The sequence below is a fragment of the Arachis stenosperma genome, chromosome 7, assembly GCF_014773155.1.
Source record: "Arachis stenosperma cultivar V10309 chromosome 7, arast.V10309.gnm1.PFL2, whole genome shotgun sequence".
In the NCBI taxonomy this organism is placed as follows: Eukaryota; Viridiplantae; Streptophyta; class Magnoliopsida; order Fabales; family Fabaceae; genus Arachis; species Arachis stenosperma.
This window is the reverse complement of record NC_080383.1, coordinates 33,630,228-33,655,475: the sequence shown is the minus strand read 5'-3', so window position 1 is coordinate 33,655,475 and position 25,248 is coordinate 33,630,228. Positions and strand designations below refer to the sequence as shown.

General features: G+C 42.6%; 1 protein-coding gene across 1 annotated transcript; it reads right to left on the bottom strand.

Annotated features, from left to right (window-relative positions):
* Positions 1–22,541: 22,541 nt before the first annotated feature.
* Positions 22,542–23,360, bottom strand: LOC130939678 (uncharacterized). Its single transcript, XM_057867769.1, has one exon. It carries the CDS (start codon positions 23,358–23,360, stop codon positions 22,542–22,544), a length of 819 nt encoding a protein of 272 aa, XP_057723752.1.
* Between the last annotated feature and the right edge of the window lie 1,888 nt (positions 23,361–25,248).

The following is a 25,248-nucleotide window of genomic DNA, read 5'->3' as shown; positions in this document are numbered from 1 at the left end:
GCTTTGTATAGGGGTTCACCATCAGCTGTGGCTACTTTCATCCTCTCGGGAAAATATCCTATGCGGCTGTCACTCGCACAGCTAATCATCTAGAGGCATCACCCATGGTTGATGGCTACATCCCATCCTCGCAGTGAAAACTAATGCTCACGCACTCTGTCACAGTACGGCTAATCACCGGTTGGTTCCCGCTCCTACTGGAATAGAATCCCTTGATTCTTTTGCGTCTGTCACTAACGCCCAGCAGGTTGCAAGTTTGAAGCACGTCACAGTCATTCATTACCGGAATCCTACTCGGAATACCACAGACAAGGTGAGACTTTCCGGATTCCCAGGATCCTACTCGGAACACCACAGACAAGGTTGGACTTTCCGGATCCTCATAAATGCCGCCATCTATCTAGCTTATACCACGAAGATTCTGTTGGAGAATCTAAGAGATACACATTCAAGCTCTGTTGCATGTAGAACGGAAGTGGTTGTCAATCACGCGCGTTCATAAGTGAGAATGATAATGAGGGTTATTTACTTATCACATTCATCATGTTCTTGGGTACGAATGAATATCTTGGAATAAGAATAAGATAGAGACCGAATAAAAGAAGATAGAATTGCATTGATACTTGAGGTACAGCAGAGCTCCACACCCTTAATCTATGGTGTGCAGAAACTCCACCGTTGAAAATACATAAGTGAAAGAGGTTCAGGCATGGCCGAATGGCCAGCCCCCTAAAACGTGATCAATAGCCTCTTAGGATGAAGAATAAAACAAAACTGAGACCAAAGATGTCTAATACATTAGTAAATCATCCTATTTATAATAAACTAGCTCCTAGGGTTTACATGAGTAAGTAATTGATGCATAAATCCACTTCCGGGGCCCACTTGGTGTGTGTTTGGGCTGAGCTTGATTAATCCACGAGCTGAGGCTTCTCTTGGAGTTGAACTTTGAGTTATGACGTGTTTTGGGCGTTTAACTCCGGATCATGACGTTTTTCTGGCGTTTAACTCCAGACAGCAGCATGTACTTGGCGTTCAACGCCAAGTTACGTCGTCATTCTTCGAATAAAGTATGGACTATTATATATTGCTGGAAAGCCCTGGATGTCTACTTTTCAACGCCATTGAGAGCGCGCCAATTGGAGTTCTGTAGCTCCAGAAAATTCATTTTGAGTGCAGGGAGGTCAGATTCCAACAGCATCAGCAGTCCTTTTGTCAGCCTTTTTCAGAGTTTTGCTCAAATCCCTCAATTTCAGTCAGAATTTACCTGAAATCACAGAAAAACACACAAACTCATAGTAAAGTCCAGAAATGTGAATTTAACATAAAAACTAATGAAAACATCCCTAAAAGTAGCTTAAACTTACTAAAAACTATGTAAAAACAATGCCAAAAAGCGTATAAATTATCCGCTCATCAGCGGGACTAGTAGCTTTTTGCCTCCGAACAGTTTTGGCATCTCACTCTATCCTCTGAAATTCAGAATGATTGGCTTCTTTAGGAACTCAGAATCCAGATAGTGTTATTGATTCTCCTAGTTAAGTATGATGATTCTTGAACACAGCTACTTTATGAGTCTTGGCTGTGGCCCAAAGCACTCTGTCTTCCAGTATTACCACCGGATACATACATGCCACAGACACATAATTAGGTGAACTTTTTTAGATTGTGGCTCAGCTTTGCTAGAGTCCCCAATTAGAGGTGTCCAGGGTTCTTAAGCACACTCTTTTTGCCTTGGATCACAACTTTTTATTTCTTTCTTTTTCTTTTCTTCTCTCTTTTTTTTTTTTTAAATTTTTTTTTGTATTCACTGCTTTTTCTTGCTTCAAGAATCATTTTTATGATTTTTCAGATCCTCAATAACATGTCTCTTTTTTCATCATTCTTTCAAGAGCCAACAATTTTAACATTCATGAATAACAAATTCAAAAGACATATGCACTGTTCAAGCATTCATTCAGAAAACAAAAAGTATTGTCACCACATCAAACCAATTCAACTAGTTTCAGAGATAAATTCGAAATCCTGTACTTCTTGTTCTTTTGTGATTAAAGCATTTTTCATTTAAGAGAGGTGATGGATTCATAGGACATTCATAACTTTAAGGCATAAATTTTATTAATTATGAATTAAGAACAAGACTCAAATATAGATATAAGATGAGACTAAAGAATAAAAATAGGAATAGAAAACAAAAGAAAAACGCAAAAATAGGCTCCTAATGATAGAGGTTTTCACAGAGTTAGGACTCAACAACCTTGATTTTGAGAAGTGGATGCTCCCTCAGCTTGAGAGGAGAGCTTTTGGCGTTTCATCTCTTGGAGTTCACGCCCCTGCTTCTCTTGTTCCTTCAGCAATTTGCAGAGCATGCAGTTCTGATTCTGCTGTTCTTCCTTCAGTTGCTCCATAGTTTCTTGCAACTTGGTGATAGATGCTTCTAGGCTGGCCCAGTAGCCAATTTCAGGGAATTCAGGGAGGAACTCCTGCACCCTCCTTTTGATAGAGTTGTCTTGCACTTGTCCTTCCATAGACTTCTTGGTGATTGGGTGTTCAATGGGTATGAATTCATCTACTCCCATTTTTACCCCAGCCTCTTTACAGAGCAAGGAGATCAAGCTTGGGTAAGCTAGTTTGGCTTCAGTGGAATTCTTATTTGCAATTGTGTAGATCTCACAAGCAATCACATGATGCACCTCCACTTCTTTTCCAAGCATAATGCAATGAATCATCACTGCTCTCTTGATGGTGACCTCAGAACGGTTGCTAGTGGGCAATATGGAACGCCCAATAAAGTCTAGCCAACCTCTTGCAATTGGTTTGAGGTCTCCCCTCTTGAGTTGGTTAGGGACACCCTTAGAATTGGTTATCCACTTAGTTTCAGGGAGGCATATGTCCTCTAGAACTTGATCCAACCCTTTATCTACTCTCACCATCCTCCTATTAAAGGAGTCAGGATCATCTTGCAGTTGAGGCAATTTGAAGATTTCTCTTATTTTGTCCAGATGAAAGTACATAACTTTCCCTCTGACCATAGTTCTGTAGGTATGGTAAGCAGTTCCAGTCATTCTCTGCTTATCTGTTAACCACAGATTTGAGTAGAATTCCTGAACCATGTTCCTTCCAACCTTTGTCTCAGGATTGGTTAGAACTTCCCATCCTCTGTTTCGAATTTGCTCTTGGATCCCCGGATATTCATCTTCTTTCAGATCAAATTTTACTTCCGGGATCACTGACCTCAGACCCATTATTTTGTGATAATGGTCTTCATGTTCTTTGGTTAAGAACTTCTCTTGATTCCAAAGATTCTTTGGATTATTCTCTTTCTTTCCTCTTAAATTGGTTTGTTTTCCCTTAGGAGCCATGATCTTGATGAATCTTGGCTTGGTGATCACGGAAAAGCACACCAAACTTAGAGGTTTGCTTGTCCTCAAGCAAAAGAAAGAAAAGAAGAGAGAGGGAGGAAGAGGAAATTCCAATGGTGTGGTGGAATGAGGGGGAACAAACGTGTATTTATAAGGTGGGGAGGGGAGATTTCGAAAATAAAAGAAAAATTTGAAAGGAGATTTGAGAAGATATGGAAAAAAATTGAGAGAAAGGTGAGTTTTTGAACAATATTTGGAATTGATTTGAAATAGATTTGAAGAATGGTTTTGATTTTTTGAGATTTGAAAGTGAATGATGAATGGTTGAAGTGTGATTTTGTAGAAAAGTATGGGTAAGAGAAGGAAAGTTTGGAAAAATTTGGTTTGAAAACAAAATTGTGTCCCCCCACCTTTCTGGCGTTAAACGCCCAGAATGACACCCATTCTGGCGTTTAACGCCCATTTGATGCCCCTTTTGGGCGTTTAACGCCCAGCCAGGTGCCCTGGCTGGCGTTAAACGCCAGAATTCCTTTGTCACTGGGCGTTTTTCCAAAACGCCCAGGATGCTGCACACCTGGCGTTAAACGCCCAGAATGGTGCCCATTCTGGCGTTTAACGCCCAAAATGGTACCATTACTGGCGTTAAACGGCCAGAATGGTGCCCATTCTGGCGTTTAACGCCCGAAATGCCCTTTACTGGCGTTTTTTCGCCAGTAAGCTCATTTTCTCTGCTTTTTGAGCTGAATCCTTCTGTAACTCTGTGAATTCCTTCATTTTTGATACTTGCCTCTGTAAGAACAAATCATATAACCTCCTAATGACTGGGTTGCCTCCCAGCAAGCGCTTCTTTACTGTCTTTAGCTGGACCTTCACTGAGAATCACTCAAGTCTCAGTTTTGAGCATTCCTGCTCAAAATTGGCTTCAAGATAATGCTTGATTCTCTGTCCGTTAACAATGAACTTTCTGTCAGAATCAATATCCTGAAGCTCAACATATCCATATGGTGACACTCCTGTGATCACATACGGACCCCTCCACCGGGATTTGAGTTTTCGTGGGAACAATTTGAGCCTGGAGTTGAAGAGCAGAACTTTTTGTCCTGGCTCAAAGACTCTGGTTGACAATTTCTTGTCATGCCACTTCTTTGCCTTTTCCTTATAAATTTTTGCATTTTCAAAGGCATTGAGTCTGAACTCCTCTAGCTCATTTAACTGGAGCAATCTTTTTTCACCAGCTAACTGAGCGTCCATGTTTAGGAATCTGGTTGCCCAGTAGGCTTTATGTTCCAGTTCCACAGGCAAATGACAGGCCTTCCCATACACCAGTTGGTATGGAGAGGTTCCTATAGGAGTCTTGAATGCTGTTCTGTATGCCCACAGAGCATCATCCAAGCTCTTTGCCCAATCCTTTCTTCGGGCTATCACAGTCCGTTCTAGGATTCTTTTTAGCTCTCTGTTAGAGACTTCAGCTTGCCCATTTGTCTGTGGATGATACGGAGTTGCCACCTTATGGCTAATTCCATATCTAACCATAGCAGAGTATAGCTGTCTGTTGCAGAAATGAGAGCCCCCATCACTGATTAGTACTCTGGGAACACCAAATCTGCTGAAGATGTATTTCTGGAGGAATTTTAGCACGGTCTTGGTATCATTAGTGGGTGTGGCAATTGCTTCTACCCACTTAGATACATAGTCCACTGCCACCAGAATGTAAGTGTTTGAGTATGATGGTGGGAATGGCCCCATGAAGTCAATTCCCCATACATCAAACAATTCTATCTCTAATATCCCTTGTTGAGGCATGGCATATCCGTGAGGCAGGTTACCAGCTCTTTGGCAACTGTCACAGTTACGCACAAACTCTCGGGAATCTTTATAGAGAGTAGGCCAGTAGAAGCCACACTGGAGAACTTTAGTGGCTGTTCGCTCACTTCCAAAATGTCCTCCATACTGTGATCCATGGCAGTGCCATAGGATCCTTTGTGCTTCTTCTCTGGGTACACATCTGCGGATCACTCCGTCAGCACATCTCTTAAAGAGATATGGTTCATCCCAGAGGTAGTACTTGGCATCTGAAATTAATTTCTTTCTTTGCACACTGCTGTACTCCTTGGGTATGAACCTCACAGCCTTATAGTTTGCAATATCTGCAAACCATGGAGCTTCCTGAATGGCAAAGAGTTGCTCATCTGGGAAAGTCTCAGAGATCTCAGTAGAAGGGAGGGACGCCCCAGCTACTGGTTCTATTCGGGACAGATGATCAGCTACTTGGTTCTCTGTCCCTTTTCTGTCTCTTATTTCTATATCAAACTCTTGCAGAAGCAACACCCATCTGATAAGCCTGGGTTTTGAATCCTGCTTTGTGAGTAAGTATTTAAGAGCAGCATGGTCAGTGTACACAACCACCTTGGATCCTACTAGATAAGATCTAAACTTGTCAAAGGCATAAACCACTGCAAGTAATTCTTTTTCTGTGGTTGTGTAATTCTTCTGTGCATCATTTAGAACACGGCTAGCATAATAAATGACATGCAGAAGTTTGTTATGCCTCTGTCCCAACACTGCACCAATGTCACCATGCAGTCATTTGGTGTGTCTGGATACTGCATAGCTTTTACAGCATTCAACTTGAACTCATCCTCATTGACTCTCAGGGTTACTTCCCCTCTTTGTATATCAATGAGAGTTCGTCCAGTTGCTAGGAAAGGTCTTCCTAGAATGAGAGTTGCACTCTTGTGCTCCTCCATTTCCAGCACCACAAAGTCAGTTGGAAAGGCAAATGGCCCAACCTTAACAATCATGTCCTCTATTATGCCTGATGGGTGTTTAATGGAGCCATCAGCAAGTTGGAGGCATATCCTGGTTGGTTTGACTTCTCCAGTCAACCCCAGCTTTCTGATAGTGGATGCAGGTATCAGATTGATGCTTGCTCCAAGGTCACATAGGGCTGTCTTGGTGCAAGCGCCCTCTAATGTGCATGGTATCATAAAGCTTCCAGGATCTTGAAGCTTTTCTGGTAAGCTTTTCAGAATGACTGCACTGCATTCTTCAGTGAGAAACACTTTTTCAGTTTCTCTCCAATCCTTCTTATGACTTAAGATCTCTTTCATGAACTTAGCATAAGAAGGTATTTGCTCAAGTGCCTCTGCAAACGAAATCTTTATTTCAAGAGTCCTTAGATAATCTGCAAAGCGGGCAAATTGCTTATCCTGTTCCGCTTTGCGGAGTTTCTGAGGATAAGGCATCTTGGCTTGATATTCTTCAACCTTAGATGCTGCAGGTTTATTCCTTACAGAAGTGGTTGAAGAAGCCTTGTTAGAGGGATTACTGTCAGCACTCTCAGGTGTCTGATATCCCCTTGGCGTCTGAACGCCAGAACTGGGCAAGGAATGGGCGTTTAACGCCAACTTTTCCCCCTTTTCTGGCGTTTGAACGCCAGAACTGGGCAAGGAATGGGCGTTTAACGCCAGCTTTCCTTCCCTTTCTGGCGTTTGAACGCCAATATTCCTCCCTGGGCTCTTACTGTCCTCAGAGGGATTTTGAACAGTGGTTTGGTTGTCCTCTGTCAATTGTTCTTTGTTTGGCTTTTTGCTCCCTTGAGCAGTGGTATTCAGTGTTCTCCCACTCCTCAGTTGAACTGCTTGACATTCTTCTGTTATTTGTTTAGATATTTGCTGTTTTGCTTGATTCAACTGAAGTTCTATGTTCTTGTTAGCAACCTTAGTATCATGGAGCATTTCTTTAAATTCTGCTAACTGTTCTGTCATCAGGAGCAATTGTTGATTAAGCTCATTCATCTGTTCTTGAGGATTAGGATCAGTGACTAATGCCATGAATTCCTCTTTTGGAACGAACTCATTGCTAGAATATAAGTATTGGTTTCTAGCAACAGTGTCTATAAGCTCTTGAGCTTCTTCAATTGTTTTCCTCATGTGTATAGATCCACCAGCTGAGTGGTCTAAAGACATCTGAGCTTTTTCTGTGAGCCCATAGTAGAAGATGTCTAACTGTACCCACTCTGAAAACATTTCAGAGGGGCATTTTCTAAGCATACCTCTATACCTCTCCCAGGCATCATAAAGGGATTCATTATCCTCTTGTTTAAAGCCTTGGATGTCCAGCCTTAGCTGTGTCATCCTCTTTGGAGGGTAAAAATGATTCAGGAATTTGTCTGATAACTGTTTCCATGTTTTTATGCTTGCTGTAGGTTGGTTATTCAACCACCTTTTAGCTTGATCTTTTACAGCAAATGGAAACAGTAATAGTCTGTAGACATCCTGATCTATCTCTTTATCATGTACTGTGTCAGCAATTTGTAAGAACTGTGCCAGAAACTCAGTAGGTTCTTCCTGTGGAAGACCGGAATACTGGCAATTTTGCTGCACTATGATAATGAGTTGAGGATTTAGCTCAAAGCTGCTTGCTTTGATGGGAGGTGTACAGATGCTACTCCCATATGCAGCTGTAATGGGGTTAGCATATGACCCCAGAGTCCTTTTGGACTGATCAATCCCTCTTAGGTCCATAATGGACAAAAGGGAAATGATAATGATTGCAAATAGATAAATTTTGTTTTTTTTTTTTGAATTAACAAAAAAAAATTAAAATAAAACAAAAGAAAATTAAAATAAAAATTCGAAAATCAATAAAATCAAAGCAAATTGAGAACTGAATCAATTAGTTAATTAAAAAGATTTTGAAAATAGCAATTAAAAAGATATGATTGAAAAAAATTTTATGAAAAAGATTTGATTTTTGAAAAGAGGAAAGAGAAAAACAACAAAAAGACACCAAACTTAAAATTTTTAGAAAATCAAGCACTAATTTTCGAAAATTTTAAAGGAAAACACAAAGAGGACACCAAACTTAGAATTTTTATGAATCAAAAAGGGACTAAGAACATGCAAAAACGAAAATTAAGAGAAAAATAAAAGCATGCAAAAGACACCAAACTTAAAATATGAAACTAGACTCAACTAAAAGACTCTAAACCAACACAAATAAACAGTCCTAATCTAAGCAACAAGATAAGCCGTCAGTTGTCCAAACTCGAACAATCCCCGGCAACGGAGCCAAAAACTTGGTGCACGAAATTGCAATAACACTTTTGCAATCCCGCACAACTAACCAGCAAGTGCACTGGGTCATCCAAGTAATACCTTGCGTGAGCAAGGGTCGATCCCACGGAGATTGTCGGCTTGAAGCAAGCTATGGTTATCTTGTAAATCTTAGTCAGGATATCAGAAATTATCAGGATTGATTGTAAAAAGCAAAAGAACATGAATTGATTACTTGTTTTTCAGTAATGGAGAATAGGTTGAGGCTTTGGAAATGCTCCATCTTCTGAATCTCTGCTTTCCTACTGTCTTCTTCATCAAACACGCAAGGCTCCTTCCATGGCAAGCTGTATGTAGGGTTTCACCGTTGTCAGTGGCTACCTCCCATCCTCTCAGTGAAAATGTTCCTATGCTCTGTCACAGCATGGCTAATCAACTGTCGGTTCTCGGTCAGGCCGGAATAGAATCCATCGATCCTTTTGCGTCTGTCACTAACGCCCCGCCTGCTAGGAGTTTGAAGCACGTCACAGTCATTCAATCATTGAATCCTACTCAGAATACCACAGACAAGGTTTAGACCTTCCGGATTCTCTTGAATGCCGCCATCAGTTCTAGCTTATACCACGAAGATTCTGATTAAGGAATCCAAGAGATATCTACTCAATCTAAGGTAGAACGGAGGTGGTTGTCAATCACACGTTCATAGTTGAGAATATGATGAGTGTCACGGATCATCACATTCATCCGAGTTAAGAACAAGTGATATCTTAGAATGGAAGCAAGCATGATTGAATAAGAAACAGTAGTAATTGCATTAATCCATCAAGACACAGCAGAGCTCCTCACCCCCAACCATGGGGTTTAGAGATTCATGCCGTGGAATGTACACAAAGAAACGTGTAAAAATGTCATGAGGTCCTTGATACAATGTCAAAAGATCCTATTAATAGTAAACTAGTATCCTAAGGTTTACAGAAATGAGTAAATGACATAAAAATCCACTTCCGGGCCCACTTGGTGTGTGCTTGGGCTGAGCAATGAAGCATTTTCATGTAGAGACTTTTTCTGGAGTTAAACGCCAGCTTTCATGCCAGTTTGGGCGTTTAACTCCAAGTTTTATGCCAGTTCCAGCGTTTAACGCTGGAATTCCTGAGGGTGACTTTGAACGCCGATTTGGGCCATCAAATCTTGGGCAAAGTATGGACTATCATATATTGCTGGAAAGCCCAGGATGTCTACTTTCCAACGCCGTTGAGAGCGCGCCAATTGGGCTTCTGTAGCTCCAGAAAATCCACTTCGAGTGCAGGGAGGTCAGAATCCAACAGCATCTGCAGTCCTTTTCAGTCTCTGAATCAGATTTTTGCTCAGAACCTTCAATTTCAGTCAGAAAATATCTGAAATCACAGAAAAACACATAAACTCATAGTAAAGTCCAGAAAAGTGAATTTTAATTAAAAACTACTAAAAATATACTAAAAACTAACTAAAAGATACTAAAAACATACTAAAAACAATGCAAAAAAGTGTACAAATTATCCGCTCATCAACCGACTTCTTTTGCCAGCTTTAAACCTGCAATCAAGGCTTCATATTCTACCTAATTGTTGGAGGCTGGGAACTCAAATTTGAGAGAAACTTCGATTTGTGTTCCCCCTTCGCTGACCAATATTATGTCTGCCCCGCTTCCAACTATATTGGAGGACCCATCTACATACAACTCCCATGTAGTGGATTTCTCCTCTTGATCTTCCGCGTATTTTGCTAGGAAGTCAGTGAGGCATTGAGCTTTTATTGCTGTTCGGGGTTCGTATTTCAAGTCAAACTCAGAGAGTTCTATTGCCTATTGAACCATTCTGCCCACAATGTCCGTCTTCTGGAGGACCTGCTTCATGGACTAGTTCGTTCAGACTTTTATCATGTGCGCTTGGAAATACGGCCGTAATCGACGTGAGGCTACTACTAAGGAGTATGCAAACTTTTCAAGTTTTTGATACTTTAGTTCTGGGCCTTGTAGAACTTTGCTGGTGAAGTACACAGGATGCTGCCCGACTTCATCTTCCCGTATTAGAGCTGAGGTTATAGCTCTATCTGCCACCGACAGGTATAGGACGAGCTCTTTCCCGACTATGGGTCGGGTCAGGATTGGGGGCTGGCTCAAGAACTTTTTGAACTCCCAGAAAGCTTCTTCGCATTCCGGAGTCCATTCGAACTGGCATCCTTTTCTTAGTAGGGAGAATAGTGGAAAGGATCTTAGTGCCGATCCCGCCAGGAACCTGGAAAGGGCGGCAAGCCTTCCATTTAATTGTTGGACCTCCTTCAGATAAGTCGGGCTTTTCATTTCCAGGATAGCTTTGCACTTATTGGGATTTACTTCGATTCCCCTTTGTGTTAGCATAAACCCTAGAAACTTTCCCGCCTCCACCGTGAAGGTACATTTTGTGGGATTTAGTCTCATCCCGTGTGACCTTACGGTGTCAAAAACTTGCGAGAGGTCTGTCAAGAGGTCGGTTTCCTCCTTAGTTTTCACCAGCATGTCATCTACGTAGACCTCCATTAAGTTTCCAAGGTGGAAAGCGAATACTTCATTCATCAACCTTTGATATGTGGCCCCAGCATTTTTTAACCCAAATGGCATCACCACATAGTAGTAGTTTGCTCTAGGTGTGATGAACGAAGTTTTTTCCTCATCCGGCTTGTACATCGGGATTTAGTTGTATCCCGAGTAAGCATCCATAAACGACAAGTATTGATACCCTGAGCTTGCATCTACTAGGGTGTCAATGTTCCGAGGGTTACCTGTAACTATAGGTCGATCTCGGTCGAGATCTTCTGTGCTAGTCGGAACCGATGTGTCTGGCAGGTGTATAGCAGCCGGAGCTGGTGTGTCCAACTTGTGGAACTGAGAATGCTGTTGATTCTTCGTCCCCGGAGGGTGGGGGGTACCTGCAAGGGACTCCGATGCTTAAGTTAGCAAGAGTATTAAGCAGGTATTGAGTAGAATCAGAGTATCAGTTATACCTGGGTGCTCCAGTGTATTTATAATGGTGAGATGTGGCCTTCTGTGGATAAGATAAGTTAGTTATCTTATCTTATCTTTAAGTGAGGACATCTTATCTTTAAGGGAACCGCCGTTCTCTCTGTAGGCTTGGGCCGCTTTAGGATTTCGGGGCGTGTTCCTCTATTTTGGGCCCTTCTTTGGGCTTTCCTGGGGACTTGACCGAGCTTTTTGTGAAGAGGTCAGGTTGTCCTGACCTGAAGAGGTCGGTCGCTTTGTCTGTCGAACATCCCGGGTCGGACACCTTGACCCAGGGTATGAACAGTGCCCCTGCTTGAGCTCGGTCTTCTTTTTGAGGTCGAGTCCTTGACTTTAGTCCTTTTTTGGTGAAGCCGAACTCAAGCATTTTGTAGATTCCTTCGTAGCAGCTTTTGAATGTAGAACGTTTCCTCTAAAAAGCGCACGCTTTTATATCGGCGCTTTGGGAACGTGCGAGGGTTTAATGCTTTCCTTAATTTTAGCATTAATTGCCCCGTTTCCCTTTGGCTCTTTATTTCGATTTTGAAAGCCCAGAAACGGTTTCTCTCCTTTTGCCCTTTTCATAACTTCTTTTCTCCGCTCTCTCCGCTCTTCTATTTTTGCGGCGTCGTTTGGCATTTCTGGAGCTTTCTGTTTTTGCCTGGAGTTTTGCGTTTCTCTCTGCGACATTGCTCTTTTGTTCGCATTCTTTTCTTTGCTTGTGAGGAGGCATTCCCAGATTCTGTCTTCCATTTTCAGTTTTCTTTGAAGCTTGCTGCTTTTTCCAGGTTGGTACTAGCTTTCTTGCTTCTTTCGTAGCTTTGTTTTTAGTTTTTTGGTGAAGTTTTGATTTTGCATGTTTGGAAGTTTGAATCTTTTTCGAGAAATGCTAGGATGTAAGCTGTAGAGTATTTCTGGGAACCTTGCTTTGCTACTGCCTCCAAAGGATACCCCAGGACTTTTGGTTTGAGTCTTGGGGTTTTCCTTTTCGCTGTTTCATCTACTGACCGAGTTGTTTTCTCCCTTTGTCCGAGATGTTTGTAGTAACCCTTATCTTCTTTTCTTACTTTGTAGGATTAGTTGGCCTCATATCTTCTCGCAATAACATTGTAGAGATGTCTTCCAGAGTTCCCGAGGGGATGTCTGATTGGCTGGACTCCCTTGTTTTGTTGTGTGTTTCTGTTGTGGATGCTGAATTTTACACAGAGCTGAGGAAGCGCCATAGGATTTGTGGTAACAATGCCCGTGAGGAGGATTACGAGCTTGTTGTCCCTGATTCTGACGAGAGAGTGTGCTTTCCGACTTCTTTTGAGGGAGAACGCCCCTTCTTTTATGCTTATGAATACTTTTTCAGCCAGTTGAACGTTTCTTTTCCTTTTACTGCTTTTGAGACTGATCTGTTGTGGTCGTGTAATATTGCTCCATCCCAGTTTCACCCCAATTCCTGGGGTTTTATTAAAATTTTCTAACTTCTCTGTCGTGAACTAGATGTAACACCTTCCCAGACTCTTTTTCTTTACTTGTTTTATTTCTGCCAAGCCTGGCGGTACTTCAAAAAAGAAAGCTTCTTGGGTTTCTTTCCGGTCTGCCCAGGGCCATAAAATGTTTGCAATGTATGATGAGTCCTTTAAGGACTTCAAGAACTACTTTTTTAAAGTTTGAGCTGTTGAGGGGGTCCGCCCCTTTTTTCTTGATGAGAATGACGAGCCTGCTTTTCCTCTAGAGTGGCAAAAGAATGTAAGAGTGCCACGTTTCACATGGGAAATGCTTAGTGAGGTTGAGCGGGCTTTTGTAGTTGTTCTTGAAGATTTGTGGGGGAAACCTCCCCATCTGGATACGAAGAGATTTCTGAACGATCCGTCTTTGGTTCGTCCTGCTTTGGGTATTTGTTTGTCTATTGGCCCGACTTGTTTCTATATTTATTTCCTTTTTTGTTCCTCTTTTGTAACTCTTTGTCGTGGTTGTTTTTGTGTTTGTAGAGATGTCTAAGAACAATGACTCCATGAAGGCTTTTAAAAAGGCGAAGAAGGCAACTGCTGCTTTAAACATTTTGGCCAAAGTGGTCTGCGAGGGATCTTCCCAAGCTCCAGTTAAACCTCCTATTCCGAGTTCTCCCGGGCCGAGGAAAGTAATTCCTATTCCTCGGGTCCGTCTGGTCGATCCTCCACAATCTTCTACAGCAGCTCCTGGTTCCCCTCCTAGCAAGAAGCAAAAAACATCCGAGCCTTTTAACTTGGATGCCCCGGACTTTGATGCCATTGAGTTTGTTGACCAGCAAATTGCCCCCTATAGTGGGCTTTCCATGGACGACGTGTCTCTTCTAAAGCATTTGTATTTTATCACCCAAAATAGTGTGAAGATGGCCCATATGGGTGCGGCTATTTTTTGAACAATTCAGGGGATTCCGGTTCATGCTACCAAATCTTTTATGGAGGAGGCCAAATCAGAATTTGATCGAATCAAGGGGCTGAAGGAGGAGTTGGAGGTGAAGTTGGCCAAGGTGGAGAAGGAACTGGAGGGTGAGAAGGCCAGCTCTATTGCCCTTGCTGCTTCTTTGAAGCTGGCCGAAGACATGGCATTGAAACATAAGGATAGCTATGTCTCGGCTTATAGGGAATTGATGCGTCTTCGGGAGGATTTGGAAACAGCTCGGGTTAATTATGGTGAGCTTCAGGGTCACCTTGTGGGTAGCGTAACTGCTGCCTCCAAGAATCTGATGGAGCAGTTCCGGGTTGTAGCTCCCGATGCCGACTTGACTCTCATCAGTTTGGACAATGTTGCGAGAGATGGTAAGATTGTCCCTGATGACCAGGATGATGATGAGACTGATCCTCCTCCAGTGCCTTCTCTTAAGGTGTCGACCTCCTCGGTTCCTCCTGTTCCATCTGATCCGGACTGCCAGGTCCTGAACCGGGATGATTGAACTGTAGATGCTGTGCCCCTGCAGACTCGCCCTCCTTCTCCCCATACTGATGCTGCTGGGAAGGCCCCTGATCTTAGCTGATCTTTTTTCTTGGATATTTGTGTATATGGCCCGTTTTGTGGGTTTTTTGAACTGTTTATTATTTTGTTTGATTACTGACACTTTTCAGTTGCCTTCTTGGCAACTTTTTTACAAAAACAATAGTAGCTTTCTGAGGTTGGATTTTGGTGACCCCTTGAAGCTTTATCGTATTATGCATGATATCTGTTGAAATTTTACTGTCTGGCCCCTTTTAGGTTGCTTTCGTGCTTGTCGCTTGTAGTTTGGATCCTTTTGAGGCCGTGTATATGGGGGGGTCCAGCTTGTTTCTCAGTTTCCTTGCTCTTGTTTGTATTTTTAGTGCTTCGTAACCGATTTCTTTATGTTGGTCCCCTTCTAAGCTATTTTTGTAATCCCCGTTTTTGGACCTTTGTCCGGTCTCTTCTTACGGGATTACTTTTATAACTTATCTTGTAGGAGACCGACTTCGTTAGATCGATCTCTTCTAAGTTGTTTTTTGTAATCCTCTTTCTTGGACCTTTGTTAGGTCTCTTTCAGGGATTACTTTTTACAACTTGTTTTGTAGGAGACCGACTTCGTTAGATCGATCTCTTCTAAGTTGTTTTTGTAATCCTCTTTCTTGGACCTTTGTTAGGTTTCTTTCAGGGATTACTTTTTACAACTTGTTTTGTAGGAGACCGACTTTGTTAGGTCAATCTCTTCTAAGTTATAGCAATTCCTCTTTAATAGGGTTGGCCAGACCTCTTTCCAAGGATTTGCTGATAACTTGGGATGACTTGGTCAGATTTTTTGGTATCTACCAGTCTTTTTAAGTTATTATATAGCAATCCATAGGACCTCGTCAGGCTCCTTTTTTGGGATCACTTTCGATAACTTCTTGCATTATTCTGTGTTCATTTTTGCCGATTTGTAGATGGTGACTTTATCCCGGGATGATCGGTCTTTAGATGAATCGCGTTTTCACCTTTGTCGATCGATCATTCCTATCGAGATCGTACAGTGAATTTTTTCTTCACTTTCTGTCGATCTGTTGCTTTATAATCGGATGATGAAAGCTTCAGATTAATGCGTCTTGGGAATTTGTAGAATATCTGAAATGTATTTTATTTAAAGAAAAATATATATATATATATATATATATATATATACGTAGGCAGGAGTTTCTGTATCCTTAAGTCTCAATCTTGACGCCTCATTAAAAAACCTTTTTCAGGAAAAAGAGTGCGTCTTGAGATCTTTATACCTTTTCTAGCTATAGTACCTTCTTAGGTTACAGGCATGCCATGATCTGGGGGATTCTCGTCCCTCGAGTTCGGACAGTCTGTAGTAGCCCTTTCCGAGTACTTCTGTGACTCGGTAGGGTCCTTTCCAGTTAGCTGCCAACTTTCCTTCTCCGGGTCGAGTTGTTCCGATATCATTTCGGATTAGGACGAAATCGTCTTTCGTGAAGTCTCTTGGCACCACCTTTTGATTATACTTGGAAGCCATTCGCCGTTTTAGTGCTTCTTCTCTGATCCGAGCTCTTTCTTGGATTTCTGGAAGCAGGTCGAGCTCTTCTCTTTGGAGTTGAGAATTGGCTTGTTCATTGTAGTGGACTACTCGGCGAGATCCTTCCTCGACTTCTATTGGAATCATTGCCTCCACTCCGTATGCTAATCGGAATGGTGATTCGTTTGTAGTAGAATGGGGGGTTGTTCGATACGCCCATAGGACTTGTGGGAGTTCCTCGGCCCAAGCTCCCTTTGCTTCTTGTAGCCTCCGCTTTAGTCCGGCCAATATAATTTTGTTGGCCGCTTCGGCTTGTCCATTGGCTTGGGGATGTTCGACGGAGGTGAACTGGTGTTTTATGTTTAAGTCGGCCACCAGTTTTCTGAATCCTGCGTCTGTAAATTGGGTACCATTGTCTGTGGTAATGGAGTATGGTACCCCGAACCTTGTAATAATGTTCCTATATAGGAATTTTCGGCTTCTTTGAGCAGTGGCATTAGCTAAGGGTTCTGCCTCGATCCATTTTGTGAAATAGTCAACTCCTACTATGAGGAATTTTACTTGTCCCGATCCCTGTGGGAAAGGTCCGAGAAGGTCAAGTCCCCATTTCGCAAATGGCCAGGGTGAGGTTACGCTGATGAGTTTTTCTGGTGGGGCGATGTGAAAGTTGGCATGCTTCTGGCATGGTGGGCATGTCTTGACAAACTCTGTAGCCTCCTTTTGTAGAGTTGGCCAATAGAATCCTGCCCAGAGTACCTTTTTGGTGAGGGCTTGGGCTCCGAGATGATTACCACAAATGCCACTGTGCACTTCCTCCAATACTTCCTTTGTATTAGAAGTTGGTACGCATTTTAACAAAGGTGTTGAGATCCCTCTTTTGTATAGCATGTTGTTTATGATAGTGTAGTACTGTGCCTCCCTTTTCAATCTCTTTGCCTCCTTTTTATCTGCAGGGAGTGCTTCTGTTTTGAGGTAGTTGATTAGGGGGTCATCCATCCTTGATCCCGACCTATTATGGCTAGGACTTCTTCTTCCGATATTGACAGGTTCTGTAGTATCTCCTGGATGAGACTTCTGTTGTTGCCCCCTGGTTTGGTGCTGGCTAATTTTGAAAGTGCATCAGCTCGGGCATTTTGCTCACGAGGAATGTGGTAGATCCTATATTCTCCGAGTTGTCCGAGCTGTTCTTTGGTTTTATCCAAATATTTTTTCATGGTCGGATCTTTAGCTTGGTAGCTTCCTGTTATTTGCGAGCTAACAACTTGTGAGTCGCTATAGATGTTGAGTTTCCGAGCTCCAACCTCCCTGGCCAGCTTCAAACCGGCTAATAATGCTTCGTATTCCGCCTGATTGTTCGAGGCCAGAAATCCGAATTTAAGGGAGAGCTCAAGTTGAGTTCCTTGGTTGCTTTCGATTATTACACCCGCACCGCTTCCTGTTTTATTCGAGGATCCGTCGACGTATATGTTCCATTCTATGGGGATTTCTGGGATATCTGTGAATTCTGCGATGAAGTCGGCCAGGTATTGTGATTTGATGGCTGTCTGTGCCTCATATTGGAGGTCGAACTCGAACAACTCGATTGCCCATTGTAGGATTCTTTCTGCTAGATCTGTTTTCTGTAATATCCCTTTTATGGGCTGGTTGGTCCGAACTTTGATGGTATGTGCCTGGAAGTATGGGCGAAGTCACCGATATGTGAGTATCAGAGCATATGCAAATTTTTCTATTTTCTGGTAGTTCAGCTCTGACCCCTGTAGTGCTTTACTAATGAAGTAGACGGGTTGTTGTCCCCTTTTGTCTTCTTGAATCAGCGCTGAAGGTATTGCCCGACTTCCTACTGCGAGGTATAGTATAAGTGGTTCTCCCTCTTGTGGTCGAGATAGGATAGGTGGTTGCCCCAAGAATTCTTTGAAGTTTTTGAAAGCTTGTTCACATTCCGCTGTCTATTCGAAGTTCTTTCCCTTTTTCAAGGTAGCGTAAAAAGGGAGGGATCTTATTGTTGATCCTGCTAGGAATCTGGACAAGGCTGCCAACCTCCCATTGAGTTGTTGTACCTCTTTGACGCAGGTTGGGCTCTTCATGTTGAGTATGGCCTGGCATTTATCTGGATTTGCCTCGATTCCCCTTTGTGTGAGCATGAATCCTAAAAACTTACCTGCTTCCACTGCGAAGGTGCATTTAGCCGGGTTGAGTCGCATGCCGTGCTTCCTTATGGTATCGAATACTTGAATTAAATCGGTTAGCAATGTCTCTTCGCTTTGTGTCTTTATCAACATGTCATCCACGTAGACCTCCATGATTTTTCCGATGTGGTCTGAGAAGACTTTATTCATTAGTCTTTGATAAGTGGCTCCTGCGTTTTTTAGGCCGAAAGGCATCATGATGTAGCAATAATTTGCCTTAGGTGTAAGAAACGAGGTCTTTTCTTGGTCTGGCAGATACATTGGTATCTGGTGGTACCCCGAGTATGCGTCCATGAATGAGAGATACTTGTATCCTGATGAAGCATCTACTAGAGCGTCAATGCTTGGGAGTGGATAAGGATCTTTTGGGCAGGCTTTATTGAGGTCGGTGTAGTCGGTGCACATTCGCCACTTCCCATTTGATTTTTTCACCAAAACGACGTTTGTTAGCCATAGTGGATATTTGACTTCCCTTATGAACCCTGCCTCTAGTAGTGCTTGCACTTGTTCTTCTACAGCCTGAGATCATTCTGGCCCAAGTTTTCTTCGTTTTTGTTGTATCGGTCGGGAGCCTGGGTAGACTGCCAACTTATGGCTCATTAGTTCGGGATCTATGCCCGGCATGTTAGCAGCTTTCCATGCGAAGAGATCAACATTATCTCACAGAAATTGTATTAATGATTCTTTTGCATCTCCTTTCAGAATCGTGCCAATATTAGTTGTTTTATCCGAGGTGTCTCCAATCTGGACTCTTTCTACTTCTTCTTCGGGTTGTGGTCGGAACTCTTCTCGTCTCTGAGCTCCACCGAGTTCGATTGTGTGGAACTCTCTTGCTTCGCCTCGGAGGTTTAGACTTTCGTTGTAACAACGATGCACCATCTTTTGATCTGCTTTTATTGTAGCTATCCCTTCTGCAGTTGGAAATTTCATACATAGATGTGGAGTTGAAACTATTGTGCCGAGCTGATTTAACGTTGTCCGACCTATCAGGGCATTGTAGGCTGAGCTTACATCGACCACGATGTAGTCTATCTTGAGTGTTTTAGATTGGTTCCCCTTCCCAAAGGTTGTATGCAGTGACACGTATCCCAGTGGTTGAACTGGGACGTCTCCCAGTCCGAACAAGCTGTTTGGATATGCTCTTAGCTCTTTCTCTTCTAGGCCGAGTTTGTCGAAGGCAGTTTTGAATAAGATATCGACGGAGCTTCCCTGGTCGATTAGTGTACGGTGGAGGTTGGCGTTTGCTAATATGATCGTAATGACCATGGGGTCGTCGTGTCCCGAGATGATTCCGGATGCATCTTCTTTGGTAAACCTGATTGCCGGGATGTCTGGCGTCTCTTTCTGTCCCTCGACATGGTATACCTCTTTGAGGTGTCATTTGCGGGATGATTTGGAGATTCCTCCCCCAGTAAATCCGCTGTGTATCACGTGGACATGTCTTTCCGGTGTGCGAGGCGATCGTTCAGATCGTCCGACATCCTCATCCCTCCTTCTTTTCCTTGGTTCTTTGTCCCGGTTGGCCAAGAACCGATCTAGCTTTCCTTCTCGTACTAATTTTTCTATGATGTTTTTCAAGTCGAAACATTCGTTGGTGGAATGCCCTCGAAGTCGGTGATATTCACAGTACTCATTCCGATTTCCCCCTCCTCTTTTGCCTTTGAGTGGCCGAGCCTGGGGGATTTTTTCTGTATGGCAGACTTCTCTGTAAACGTCTACCAAGGATACCCTAAGAGGGGTGTAGTTGTGATATTTTTTGATTTTTTCTCCGAAGCGATCTTCTTTTTTCTTGGACTCTTTATCTCGATAGGCAGAACCGGATCTTGAGGCTTCGCCCAGCCGAGAATTTTCCTCCATGTTGATGTACTTCTGCGCTCGTTCTTGTACTTCATCTAGGGATGTCGGGTATCTTTTTGATATAGATTGGCTGAATGGTCCTTCTCGTAGGCCATTTATGAGGCCCATGATGGCAGCTTCTGTCGGTAGATTTTGTATGTCCATGCATATTTTGTTGAATCTCTCCATGTAGTTGCGAAGACTTTCTCGATCTCCTTGCTTGATCCCGAGCAAACTGGGTGCGTGTTTGGCTTTGTCCTTTTGTATGGAAAATTGGGCCAGGAACTTTTTGGCCAAGTCGTCGAAACTTGAGATGGATTTTGGAGGCAGGTTGTCGAACCATTTAATGGCTGTCTTGGTGAGAGTTGTTGGAAAGGCTTTGCAGCGAACTGTATCTGAGGCATCAGTGAGGTACATTCTACTTCTGAAGTTGCTGAGATGGTGGTTTGGGTCTGAGGTGCCGTCATACAGCGTCATATCCGGAAGTTTGAAATCCTTTGGGATTTTGGTCTTCATAATTTCTCTGGTGAATGGATCTCGATCTTTCTGAGGGCTGTCTTCTGTGGATGGCCGAGTAGCTTTGGTTTTGAGATCAGCTTCAAGTTTTATAAGTTTGTCTTCTAATTCTCGGCGCCGCCTTATCTCCCGACGTAGATCTTTTTCTTTTTCACGTTGATGTTGGGCTTCTTTCTCAAGTTGCTCCAATCGATTTTGAAGCGTTTCTATTGCTCCCGGATTTGATGGATTTTTGTCTCCGTTGGGTTTCGGCGTATCTTTGAGTATAGTATCTACATTTTTATGCGGCGTTCGATCTTCCAATCCTGAGTCGTGGTCGTTGTCATGGTCATCCGCCATGTTGATGGGATGACTTCCAGGTTCCCCGGCAACGGCGCCAATGTTCCAAGGGTTACCTGTAACTATAGGTCGATCTCGATCGAGATCTTCTGTGCTAGTCGGAACCGATGTGTCTGGCAGGTGTATAGCAGCCGGAGCTAGTGTGTCCGACTTGTGGAACTGAGAATGCTGTTGATCCTTCGTCCCCGGAGGGTGGGGGGTACCTGCAAGGGACTCCGATACTTAAGTTAGCAAGAGTATTAAGCAGGTATTGAGTAGAATCAGAGTATCAATTATACCTGGGTGCTCTAGTGTATTTATAATGGTGAGATGTGGCCTTCTGTGGATAAGATAAGTTAGTTATATTATCTTATCTTTAAGTGAGGTCATCTTATCTTTAAGGGAACCGCCCTTCTCTCTGTAGGCTTGGGCGCTTTAGGATTTTGGGGCGTGTTCCTCTATTTTGGGCCCTTCTTTGGGCTTTTCTGGGGACTTGACCGAGCTCTTTGTGAAGAGGTCGGGTTGTCCTGATCTGAAGAGGTCGGTCGCTTTGTCTGTCGAACATCCCGGGTCGGACACCTCGACCCAGGGTATGAACAGGTGTCAATACTGGGAAGTGGATATGGGTCTTTGGGGCATGCTTTGTTCAGGTCGGTGTAGTCGACGCACATTCTCCACTTGCCGTTTTGTTTTTTGACTAGCACTACATTTGCCAGCCATGCCGAGTACTTGACCTCTCGGATGAAGTCGGCCTCTAAGAGGGCTTGCACTTGCTCCTCCACCACCTGAGCTCGTTCTGCGCCGAGCTTACGCCTGCGCTGCTGTACGGGTCGTGATCCGGGGTGTACTGAAAGCTTGTGGGTCTATCCCTGGCATGTCGGAAGCTTTCCAAGCAAAGAGGTCAAAATTATCTCGCAGGAGCTTTATCAGTCTTTGTTTCAGATCTTCGCCTAGGCTAGCCCCTATGTTGGTGCTTTTTCCTTCCTCTTTTCCGATTTGAACCTCTTCGGTTCTTCCACCCGGTTGTGGTTGCAACTCTTCCCTAGCTTTTATTTCCCTGAGCTCTATGGTGTGAACTTCCTTCCTCTTTCCTCGGAGGTTTAAGCTTTCATTGTAGCATTTTCTTGCCAATTTCTAGTCTCATCGGACCGTCACTATTCCCTTAGGTGTTGGAAATTTCATGCAAATGTGAGGGGTCGATACCACCGCTCCAAGCCGATTTAACGTAGTCCTGCCGATTAAGGCGTTATACACCGACCCGACGTTGATGACGATAAAGTCGATGCTCAGAGTTTTGGAATTTTCTCCCTTTTCGAAGGTTGTGTGGAGAGGGATGTATCCCAGTGGCTTAATTGGCATGTCTCCTAGTCCATACAGGGTGTCCGGGTAAGCTTTTAGCTCCCTTTCATCCAACCCTAACTTGTCGAATGCGGGCTTAAAAAGTATATCAGCCGAACTCCCTTGGTCCACCAAGATCCTGTGGAGGTTGGCATTTGCCAAGATCATGGTTATCACCACCGGGTCGTCATGCCCGGGCACGATCCCCTGCCCGTCCTCTTTGGTGAACTAGATGGTTGGGAGATCGGGAGATTCGTTTCCAACCTGATAAACTCGCTTTAGGTGTCTTTTGCGAGATGATTTAGTGAGCCCCCCTCCTGCGAATCCTCCAGAGATCGTATGTATGTGTCTCTCGTGGGTTTGTGGTGGTGGGACTCTCCTGTCTCCATCATCTCACTTTCTTTTTCCAGAATTCTCTGACCTTTCCATGAGATATCTATCAAGTCAGCCTTCCCTGGCCAACCTTTCTATCACATTTTTAAGGTCGTAGCAATCATTTGTTGAGTGACCATACATCTTATGGTACTCACAGTAGTCGCCGCGACTTCCTCCCTTTTTGTTTTTGATGGGTCTAGGAGGCGGCAACCTTTCAGTATTACAGATTTCTCTGTATATGTCTACTAGGGAGACTTTTAGAAGAGTATAAGAGTGATATCTCCTCGACCTGTCGGGGCCGACCTCCTCTTTTTTCTTGGGCTCCCTTTCTCTCTCTTTTGCCGTGTGAGGAAGCCCCTGTCGCCAGCTGGGCTCCCGTAGTCTAGCATTTTCCTCCATGTTGATGTACTTTTCTACTCTCTTTTGTACATCACTTAAAGAGGCGGGGTGCCTTTTTGATATGGACTGAGAGAAAGGGCCCTCTCTAAGTCCATTTACTAACCCATGATAACTTCTTCTGTGGGCAGGTCTTGAATTTCTAAACACGCTTTGTTGATCCATGTAGTCACGTAGCGGTTCCCCGACCTCCTGCTTAACTCCCAGGAGACTCGGTGCGTGCTTTACTTTATCCTTCTGGATGGAGAACCGCATTAGGAATTTTCTCGAGAGGTCCTCAAAGCTGGTAACCAACCTTGGAGGGAGGCTATCGAACCACTTCATCGCCGCTTTCGACAGGGTGGTCGAAAAAGCTTTGCAGCGAGTTGCATCAGAAGCATCAGCCAGATACATCCGACTTTTGAAATTGCTTAAATGCTGCTTCGAGTCTGTGGTTCCGTCATAAAGGCTCATATCAGGGCTTTTGAAGTTTCTTGGAACTTTCGCCCTCATTATGTCCTCACTGAACGGGTCCTCTCCTCCCAGGGGCGACTCTTCTCGGCCGCCACGGGAGTTCCGATTTTTAAGGGAAGATTCGAGTTTCAAGAGTTTTTCTTCCAACTCCTTTTGTCACTTTATTTCCTCACTGAGATTTTGCTCTGCCTCTCGTTGTAGTTCTAATTCTTGTTCCAGTTGTTCCAAACAACCTTGATGACCGTGGACCAGCCCCATTAACTTGGTTGTATAGGGTGGCCCTTCCTTTTCGGACTCTCGTCCTTCCGAGGAATTTACCTTTGGGTTCTTAAGCCCAGAGGTGCCTTCTCTATGCTGGTCGTTGGTTCCTTGGTGAAGGGTCAGGTCCGCGTCATTGTTTCTGGTATCTAGATTTTCTTGTTCGGAATCAGACGTTGTATGACCATCTTCTGGTGAGTTGTCCACCATTACTGGTTAATCTCTCGGGTCTCCAGCAATAGCGCCAATGTTACGTTGGGTAACCGGATATTAATGGGTTGCACTCATTGGGTTGGCCCAATCGTCTGAGGAAGGAAGCCTTCGAGCGGGTTCGCACCTTTAATGCCTCCGTCCGACTTGTACGTGTGAGAGAATGGGGGGTGGTACCTGCAAAGACATTCTGATGCCTAAGTCAGCAAGGGTGTGAGCAGGTCTAGAGAGTATTGGGACTTAGAGATACCTGAGGGGTGTCAATGTATTTATAGTGGTGAGCCAATAACCATCGTTGGAGTAGTTCCACCTTTTAGGGTGGATAACCGTCCCTTTATCTTAGGGAGGTTACGATATGATATCTGGAAGTGGATTGAGAGATTTTAGGGACAGTTATTATCTGCCAGCTAATCTCTACTTCTGACTTCGTTGGATCAAAGTCGTGGGAGCACCGACTTCTCAAGAGAAGGTCGGTGTACTGAGGTGCCCAACCTTGTGGGTTGGATCTGTCGTTTGAACTTGGGCCTTAGCATTGAGTCAGGGTATGAACAGCTTATATTAGAAAACATTAATTTTAAGACTTTAATTTGTTCATTTATTTTTTAGTAATACTTCAATTGGTTTTTAATAATTTTTTTCTTGTACAAAGTAGATTTTAATAAAAAAATAAATTAGTTTTTAATCTTTTAGAATACTAAACATATTAGGAGTTTTTATTTAAAAAAAAATTCTAATTTGTGTTAAAAAGAACAAATTTACTATAGTCTTATGCATATTATTTATTAATTTTGTGGGTAACTTTATTTAACAAATAGTCTTATTTTGTTGAGATATATTGATAAATTTAAAAAAAATTCATAAATAGTATTTTTTGTAAAATTAAAAACCAAAACAAAAACTTCTTCTTTATTTCACAGACTATGCATGTAAAATCACATAAAAAATTTTAATTATATTAAAATATTATTTTAAATTAATCATTTATTTTTCATAACCTTTAAAATATAAATATCAATAAAAATATATATATATATATATATATATATATATATATATATTTCTGTTTTAAATTCAAATAAAATATAAAAATAAAATATAATAAAAAGCTAAATTTTGTATTTTAATTCAAATTCATTAAAAATGATACTTTTTATAAGTTTATCAATTTAAAACAAATTCATAATGATTTCTTAAGTTTCATTATAAATCATCATTTAATTTATCATCGTCCATAAAAATCATTATCAAAATTTTTTATTTTGAATAGATACACCTAACATATAGTCCTACATATGACATATGAATTTAAAGTTAAAATTTTTAGAGTTTGAACTAACATATAATAATATCTAAACATTTGTTATACTATATTTATTTTACAAATTAAATAGTAATTTAACTAATGTTATGCTTTAATTATTTTCAAAATCATAATTGCATAAATTTAGTTAGTATTTTT

What these genes read in the sequence shown, in the direction of transcription:
- LOC130939678 (XM_057867769.1), bottom strand. Translation starts at nt 23,360, where the DNA reads ATGAGGGCGAAAGTTCCAAGAAACTTCAAAAGCCCTGATATGAGCCTT.